At 32.4% G+C, this 9642-nt stretch overlaps 1 protein-coding gene across 1 annotated transcript; it reads right to left on the reverse strand.

The window, feature by feature from the left end:
• Positions 1-8615: 8615 nt before the first annotated feature.
• On the reverse strand, positions 8616-9441 carry LOC131079389 (ent-kaurene oxidase, chloroplastic-like). The gene is made up of 3 exons (XM_058017306.1): positions 9316-9441; positions 9030-9224; positions 8616-8930 (listed from the first exon to the last, which is right to left on the reverse strand). Exons 1-3 carry the CDS (start codon positions 9439-9441, stop codon positions 8616-8618), a joined length of 636 nt encoding a protein of 211 aa, XP_057873289.1.
• Between the last annotated feature and the right edge of the window lie 201 nt (positions 9442-9642).

Raw genomic sequence — 9642 nt, forward strand, 5'->3', positions numbered from 1 at the left:
TTTGTCATACATTGATTAGATGTGTGACCATACTTATTGCAATTATAACAATAACCATCAGACCTAGTGACATTCGGTTGCTTACCTTTTATGATTCAGCAAATGTTGGTAGTATGACCTTGTTTTCCATAGTAGTTGCAAATAGGCTTCTTGCCCTTGATGTTCTCCTTGTTTCCAACTTGCTTTGATGATTCCCCTCTCTTGGTGGTGTTGATCCCTTTCTCGGTAGAGTTCTTTCCTTTGTAACTAAGTCCTGCATCTTTGTTGGGTCTTCTTATATTTAGTTGCTCATCCAGCATTCTTGATGCTTCATAACTTTTCTTCAGTGTTTCTTTTGATTTCTTTTCTACTTCAAGTTCATCAGTCAATCTTGATACTTCAAGTTTCAATGCTTGATTCTCATTTTCTTTTAGATTTGCTTCATGATGTGCATAACCCAATTGATCAGACAGATTATGTTGAATTCCAGTCATCCTTGTGATTTCATCATTCTTTTTAGACACCAATGCTTCTAGATGTTTTTTTCTCTTTCTCTATCTCTTATGTTATCCTCAGTTGTTCTCAATGCATCAATATTTTCAGTCATCTGTGTGCTGAAATACTCATGTTCTATTTTCATTGCTTTTAGCTGTTCATTCAGTGCTTTGTTCTTTTCTTTTAATTCTCCAATCATTTCTTCAGTCTCTTCTGATATACTGTTCTCAGATGATGTCTCAATTTGTTCTACCAAATCTTGTGAGTCCTATAAGTCATTAGACAATCTTCTTCTGACTTTCAGTGATCTTTTCATTTGTCTCTGCATGTCTGCAATCACTTGATTAGCATGATCCAATTCTTCTTGAAAATTCACAATTCTCTGAGATTGTTTGTAGCCTTCCATTGATAATATCTTTCTCTTTAGGCTGTTAAACCCTTTTCCAAGAGTAGAGCTCTGATACCAATTGTTAGGTCCAACTAGGAAAGCTAATGTACTGAGAGGGGAGGGGTGAATCAGTACTTCAAAACTTTTCTTCAAAAACAGTCTTACTGATAAACATAAACTAAATACTGCTGATCTCATAATATAAAGCTAAAACAGAATCATAGAAATAACATTCATACACATTTCACTCCATAAAACAAATATTTTGGTTACACAGAAACTCTTTGTTAGAGAGAAAAATTGCAATGGGGATGGCACCCACAACTTCACTACTGCAATAATAAAGGTTGCTCGGTTAGAGATACATGTTTAGCTATTTCTGATAGCTTACCTTGTTAGGAGTATCAAGATCTTTAGATCTAACTTGCTAAATGATTTTACAAACACTTTTACAAAATGTTGTACCTGGTTAAAGGCTTTACAATTTGTAGACTTTGTTAGAGTCTTTTACCCTATTAAAGGTTTCTATTACAACTCAAATGATTCAATAAAATATTTACAAATATCTACAACTTTACATCTGAAATGTTATAGCAGACTCTATGTGCTCAATATGAAATTACCTTGCTCATAGCATACCTTGGTAATTGATGAATCAACTCGGTAAACCCTTCTGTTTACTCTGTCCCTTAAACTATTCTTTGAAAAATTTCTCGATGATCTCTGAATATCTCTGTCAGTCTTAGCTATCACAACACATTGTGTTCTCTCATGATTTTCCTTTTAACTCATCTAACACACATACTTCTCTTTTTTTATATCCTCAAATCATTCTGTATATATAGATCTCTAGGATGGTGATCTGTTCATGCATCGATCATACAAACATGATTCATTGAATGAATAAACATAGAAATTATTTCATTGGATAAACTTCCTCAGAATCATACAAAATCTTGAGGTGCAATTTCCTATGTGATAACGGTTCCCTGTTCCTCGATTCTTGTACACGTTTCCACATATGTGTCCAGGTTCATTGAATCTGGTAACACGTTTCCACTCGGTTCAGACTAACTCAGTATACCTTCTTTACTACTTGGTAGACATAGAACTTTACTCGGTAGACAGCACGGTTTATACTTAACTCAGTGATTAGCGTTTCTTTTGTAACCGATAGCCTTAGTGCTTGCCGACTGAATATTTCGGTAGTATTAACCGACTAGAGTATATAGGATGACTTTGGACATAAAACTAATGAAAACTTAGTAAATAGTAACATTAGGTTCTCTATATTTTTCTTTCAAACTCCTTTGATATGATCCATAATTATGGTTTGTTACTCCAAATAGTTTTCAATTTCGTTAAGGAAGATATTATTTCTAATGGGGAATTGAAAAAAGATGTGAAGAATTACAGTTTGTTTGAGGACAAGGGTTGGTTTGATAGAATTTTTCCTAGAAAATTTATAAAGAAAATTCCTAAATATGTCAAGATTTATGAAGCTATGAAGCTAGGGTTGGAATCTAACAATTGCAAAGTATTTGAGAGGGAATTGGGTCTTTTCATGGAAATAGTTTCTCTAGTAGATGTTGGGTGGTTTTCAAACTTATTTCATGCTCTTCTTTGTCTGATGTCTTACAAGGTATATGTACACAATTTTCATCACCATATTGAAAGGGTTGTTGAAAGGGAAAGCTCAAAGAGAAGAAAGATTGATGTTCCTCTTCACGCCTCTAGGGAGGAAGAATAGAAACTTTTGGAAGATGGTATGGAAAAAAGACAGTGTCAATTAAAAAAAGGTGTCGTTCCCCTCCAAGTTTCCAAAGAGGAAGATTGGCACTTATAAGATGCTGGTTTAGGTACTAGGCAATGGCAGTCGAAGACACTTCTGGTGGCAGAGAAAAATAAATTTTTGTGGGTTTCCAATTTCTAGAGGAGCCTGAAAATCAAGCAGATGAGAAGGAGGAGGTGGCTAAAAATTCTTCAAAGCATCATTTTGTTTAAAGTTATGCCTCTGATCCCAAGTGTTTGATTTGTGTGTAGGGTTTGTTTAGTGGTCTTTGATGACTTGCATAATTTTTGTATGGCTTATTTTTGTAAAGCCTTTATTCATAAGTTGCTAGGGTAGTTGGATAGTCTTCAGTTTTATGTTCTTGTATTCCTGGGACTTCTCAAATTATTCTATTCTACATACTTTATCTTGCTTATGTAATTATTTTATCTATTAATATATATTTTAAGGCTTCTCACCTTTTATTCAAAAAAAAAAATGTACAGTAATCAATATTTTTCAAAAGTGACATTTACTATGTAGTGCTTACCATTTACTTATAAAAAGAATGAAATTCTAATTTTTAAAATATATATTTTAACATCAATATTTAGTGGATGGATATTTTTTCATAATTTTTTGATAAATATATATATTTTTTGGTTAATTTTTTGAGTCAGAGTAATTGTAATTTGGACAAAGAAGTATTCTGTAATGCATAACTTTTTTTGTATGCATTTGAATTAACTTGTTCTTTTGTCTTGAAATGAGTATATCAATACCTAAGGAAAATATTGTTTTACAATTTTTTAATCTATTTTTTAATTTTTCCACATGTGTAAACCATAGTCCTTAATGTTCAATGAAAATTTTATATTCATAAGAAATAAAAAAATAAATATATTAAAAATTATATTTTGGAAAGATTATAATAAGGATTATATGCTTACAAAATAAAACTCCTAAATGAATTCATTTGATTCCCAAAAAGCTAATGTAAAATTCAATTTTTGTTAGAATTTTGATAGGTGTGAAGGATCTCCTCCATTGTAGGTATAATTTAAGAGTAAAGAGGTTCTATTCAAGGGATTTTGATCTAAGAGGTATTGATTTAAGTCCCTTCAATTAATTACTTCAAATGAGACCTCTAAAGGTTTAAATCATTATATTTTCTAAAAAATGTGCGATTTCAGCAAAAATTATGATGTACCAAAAAGTGTAACCCAGTGTTCTGGGATCACCCATAAGTTATCGTAAGTGCTATATCTATGTATCTAGGTTAGCCTAGTTGACATCCAAAGTGTAAGTGGTGAATATATATGATCTAGTGGTTAATTTGTCATTGTATTGCGAAATATGCTCTATTGGAGATATTTTGATGTTTTCCCACTTCAAGTGGCTTATTATTATCTATTTTTATCAAGGATTTCTTGTATATTTCCTATTATATTCTTCTTTTATGCTAGTTACTTTATTAAAAGAGAAAGACACAATATGTTTGATTAATAAAACCTAAGAGATATTCTTACAATTTTTTATCAACCTCATATTTTCCCATATTAATGAAAATAGTTTTCACTTACTAAATCTACTAAATTATGAACAACAATATGTTTAGTTACTCCATTACTATACTTTTATTTTTTTCAAATTATTCCTCATTAAGTTTCTTGAAAAATAATATATTTTTATTGAAAATCATATCATTATGAATGAAATAAATCTAATTATTTCTTTTGACACTTGTAGATTCCTTACATGATTTCAACATGTTTCAATAAAATACATATAATCTTCATACAAATATTTTGTTTCTTCAGTTACATCTACTTCAAATTTCATCTCAATTAAAAAATTATTTCCTCTAATCAATACAACTCTATTTGAATTTTCATTACATGTATTTACATGTATATGACCTCAATTGATCTTACATGTATTTAGTTTAAAAATTACTCTAATTATTTTAATAATATAAATTTTCATAATCTATCTACATCACAAACTTTCTAAAAAAAATAATGTCTCCATTTCATTAATACTTAAGTTTTCCATTAAGATAAATGGGTTTTACAAGGACCCAAAACCCAAAGTTAAAGAGCAATACAAAAAAATATAGTCGCTAACCAGTCCAGAACCAACAACAAAACAACCACAGAAATAGGGGCCAAGCCCACATAGCAAAAAGACAAAACAAAAAAAGATAAAACCTAAAACACACTAAACCAGAGACTACATCAGCTCCACATTCTTTTGGATCATACTGTTGTTGATATCCTCGAGCTCATCCATGATGAACCTAGAGGTACTCTTCTCTTGGTTCCTGCTTCTATTCCTCATACAGGGGCTAGTAATGGTCTGAAGTCTCATACCTTGCAAGTTCGGCTCTTGGATTTTATTCTTTTGTTTGGTGTCTGAGGGTGGAATACTGGTGGTGGACTGAGCTCTTTGATCGATCATCATCACATTGACCTTTTAAAGACCATGAGCACTATTATTCATGGCTTCCTTACTAATATCGACCAGATTCTTTAGATTGCCCTTAATCTCTTCCATGCTTATTTCCAATTGACCAATCTTTGATTCATGATCCGTTTTCATGATCTTCACATCTTCTATAAGTTTATGTGTCATTCAAAGAAGTTTATTTGTTTTGCTTGGCATGGGCATCTTAGTAAAAGTATCAATGATGCCCTTAATTCCATGATTCAACATATTAATCTCCTTAGTGACCCAAAGAAAGTAGTTCTCCTGGCTTTTGATAGAGTTGTTAAGGAGTATACCAAAATTAGAGTCTTTTTGGGTATCCCCTGGTTCCCCCTTTTAAACGTTAATGAGGATGTCCAGCTATATTTCCTTCTCCTTTCCCTTGGCTTCCCCAGTTTTTCCAATTTTGGACTTTTTCATATTTGGTGGGCCAGAACCCTATTAATTCTTAAGTAATTGAATAAAATAGTTGATCATATACTCGGTAAATTTTCTTTACATTTATTCATCATTTCAATAAAATGTGCTATTTTCTACTTTAATAACTCAACACTAATCTATTTGCTCTTTCATTTATATCATAGTCAATCTAGAATGCTTTATAAATATCGACAAGTTTCTATAAATGTCTTTTTTCAATATTTAAAATCTTTATTGAACTCCTATAGTCAACTTAAACCTCTACTATCTCCTCTCGTGGTCTCGTTTATTGGTGCATATATACCACTAAGTTTTCTAATGAAGTCTTAGAAAATTTAGATAATCCATATAAACATATAACCTCAAATAGTTTCTAGTATAAACCAATAAACAATTAATTTTCCTTTTTTCGGATCCATCTTCATATAATCTTCATTCCATTTGTTAAGCAATATTTCCTTTGGGAAGAAATAAAAGGGGATGTTAAAAAATTTGTGGAGCTGAATGTTTGGTTTGCCAAAGAAATAAAGGGGATACAATTAAGACACCAAGTCTCTTGCAACCCTTATTTAGTTCTACTTTTATTATTCAAAAATTAAATATACAATTTAAGAGGTTTTTTGATAAAGTAAATGCATTTATATTTTTATAATGAGGGTATGTGCAGGATCATGGTGGGCCAAATAGGCCCTTAATTGGCAATGAAAAATAGAAAATAAAGTTAGGCAACTTGACGTAAAAATTTGAATAAGTTACCAACATTATTTAAAAAATATGTAACAATAGAATCTATAGAAAATTGAATTTAGTTTCTAAGCTACTAATCGTTTTCTAAAAAGAATTAATTCTATTTGACAAAAATTTAAAATTTGAATGCAATAGTACAAAAATTTCATGAAAAAGATAAGCAGGTGTTTGTCTGACCACCCTAATCAAAATCAAATCATAATATCATTTTAAAATATTTTAGATATAATTAGAAGAGTCATGTATGGATGTGAAACATTTTTTATTTTTTATTTTTTTGAAACAGATAATTAATTATGATTTTTTTACTAAAAAATTTTAATAATATAAAAAACTTGTATGTCTAACCACCAAAACTTGGTCAAAACTTTATGAAATTCAATTTTTAGTTTTTTATTCCTATAGTATACAAAGAATATAATGTGACGCATGGTTGGGATTCAAAAAATGTGATATCATTTGAAAGTTATAGATATTTTTCAATCAGCCTATCAATTAGAACTTAAGTCGAAATATCGCCACTTTTTGGCCCCTTGTGATCCTACACATACCAATGAGCATATTTCTACTCTATGATACACCAAAAATGGATTTTTGGTTGCACATTAGATTTCCTAAATTAGATAAACAAAAAACCACTAAATTGAAGCCATACAGCATATTATATGAACAAGACTCGAGAAAACATAGAATCAATTTCAACGTGAAAGAGTAGATGGCATGTGAGAGTGGAGGAGCAGATGATTTTAGGGTTTTGGAGGGCCCTGAGGAGGATGGTGAGGGTGGACATGGCAACCCAAATGGTTTTGGGTTTGTTTATTAGCCATTCAGGGGGTTGTTTTTGGTCTTGGTTTTCTCCTTGGAGTTTATTGAGTTTAGGAATTACAAAGATTCCTTCTCTGGTTGGTCCTTTCCTCTCTCAAACTATTACTCAGGTTTGTTTTATTCCCCTTTGGTTGACTCTATAGATCCTATTTTAATCTTGGTCTTTGGCCAATTTGGGATTTTTTGTGTTGTGGTTTTCCTTGAGCTTGGTTTCAACTTGGGTGTTCTAGTGCATTTTGATTTGGGAGCCCCATCCTCACGTGGAAAGGCTTTGGATGCATGTTAAGGGTCGATTACCTTGCAATCGATTAACTAGAGAGGACTCTACTTTTGAAGTTCCTATTATTGTGGTGATTTTTGGCTTCCTTTGGTGGGTTTATTTTCTTCTAAGATTTCTACATTTACCCCTCTCTCCCCTTATCCTCTTGTGAACCCTCTTGAGGGAAAGCCCCCTGGGTGCACCCTTTGGAGAAGGGGAAGGATTTCTCTAAGATCTGGGGCTCTAGAGACTTCTTTAGGGCTTGTGTTTTTTAGTAATATTGTTGGCATAGGACCTATGGAGGTGGTCAATGACGTTTTGTCTATAGGGATTTTATTTAGGGAAAGGTTTAAGGATTCCTTCCAAAACCCTTTATATTTTTTTGCACTAGTTTATTCTTTGAGCATGTTGTTAAGTATTTTTTCTAAATTGGCTAGGTGATTCAACTGTCACAAGTTTTTTGTGTGTCTCCAAATCTTTGTTGTCTCTGTTCAAGGTGGTCCCTCGAGTAGTAGGTTGCGACAAGCCTCTCAAAACCTGTTGTTAGTTTTTTATTTTCTTGGCTAATTTATTTTCAATACAGGGTTTTTTGTCTAGAAAATGGTTCGGGGTTCTATCCTAAAGCCCTTTGTTTTGTTTATGTGATTTTGGGGTTTAGGACACTTGTTCCCACCGATTGGATGCTTCAATCAAAAGCCTCATTTCAAAAAAGGTCTTTCCTTTTTTGTTGTTTTTGGTCTTGGTGATCTCCCTGCTTGTGAGTTCCCCCCTTATGTGTGCCTATAGTGTGGCTATGTAAAGGTTCAGGCCTATCTGACTTTAATCAATTAGAACATAGGATATGAACAAGCCCATCCTCCTATTTGACAAACAAGAAAATACTCTTAACCCAAATACAACATTAATTCAAACAAACATTAATCCCAACATAAACACATTATACATTAGAGGGAAGAAAGTATTCCTAGTAAAACTATCAATAGAATTATAGCACCCACCTTAGAATAGCTCTCAATCCAAGATGAATATGAGGGAATTTTTTTATTAAATACTTATTTATTGCAAATTTTCCCCATAAATAAATTGGTCATTGATTTCCACAATGGGTAGAAAGAATCATTTAAATAAAGTAGGAATCAAAGTTCAAATATAAGTAGAAATTTTAATACATGCATATTACATATCAAGCATGATGAAATATGATATAATACAATCATCCAAACACGCGAAGATGAGTACATGGATTAGACATTTCTTGGTGTGAGAATTGAAAAGAGAGGACGTAGCTTGTGAGATCCCGTGTTTATTATTGCGTCATAGTCTTCCTTGTGTCCTGTTGGCATTTTCAATTCAAAGTTTTGAACAATCCTTCCAATAACCAAGGAGGCTATTTTCACCAATTGTGCCCATCCTACGCATAATCTATTCCCTTCTCCAAATACCATGGTTCTATAAATATCCTCTTCTACTGAAAACTCTAGTTGTCTCTCCAGTTTCCATTCTTCTAGATTTTTCCATTCTCCCTCATAATTATTTGCTTCCCATATATTAATTAATATCTAAATAATAAACAATAATAAGCAATTAGTAAATGACCAAAATAATTAAACATATTTTCGTAAGTTCTTTTATTTTAACTGCAAAAGCTTTTATTTTACCTCCCATCCAGCTGGAACATGGTAGCCGTCAATCTCCACGTCTTCATGGACGATACGCAGTGGCACTAGAGGCAAAGGAGAATGTCTGCGTACTGTCTCATAAAATATTCCCTTCAGATATGCCAATTTCCCCAAATCCTTTTCTTCTACTGCTTTCTTTCCACATACTTGTTCTAGCTCTTTGTACAGTCGTTCCTGTGGGTCTCATGGCAGGATTTCAGAAATCTTGCATTGAAATAGAATGATTTTATTGATAAAAATGTGAAAGTATTTGGAGAAAAAGTACCTGAGCGTGAGGATGTTTGGCGAGGTTAAAGAAAGCCCAGAGCTGATTATCACTCAGAATCTCACCTTCCTTGAGAAGCATGTCTAGATATCCTTTCGATTCCTTCACCCCATTAACACATTTCATCATCTAATAAATATACACTTGAAGAGCAAGCAAACCCTAAAATATATGGGTTAAGGAGTAACACTAAAATAATTATTTCAGATACAGGACAAATGCGTTTCAGACATATTATGGTAGAATGTGAGGGTACCTTTCCGGAGCTCTCACAAGTGCTGACCTCCTCCTCCTCACATTATTTAACATTATACGTAGTTTTTTTGT

The sequence above is a fragment of the Cryptomeria japonica genome, chromosome 6 (genome assembly GCF_030272615.1).
Source record: "Cryptomeria japonica chromosome 6, Sugi_1.0, whole genome shotgun sequence".
NCBI classification, from domain to species: domain Eukaryota; kingdom Viridiplantae; phylum Streptophyta; class Pinopsida; order Cupressales; family Cupressaceae; genus Cryptomeria; species Cryptomeria japonica.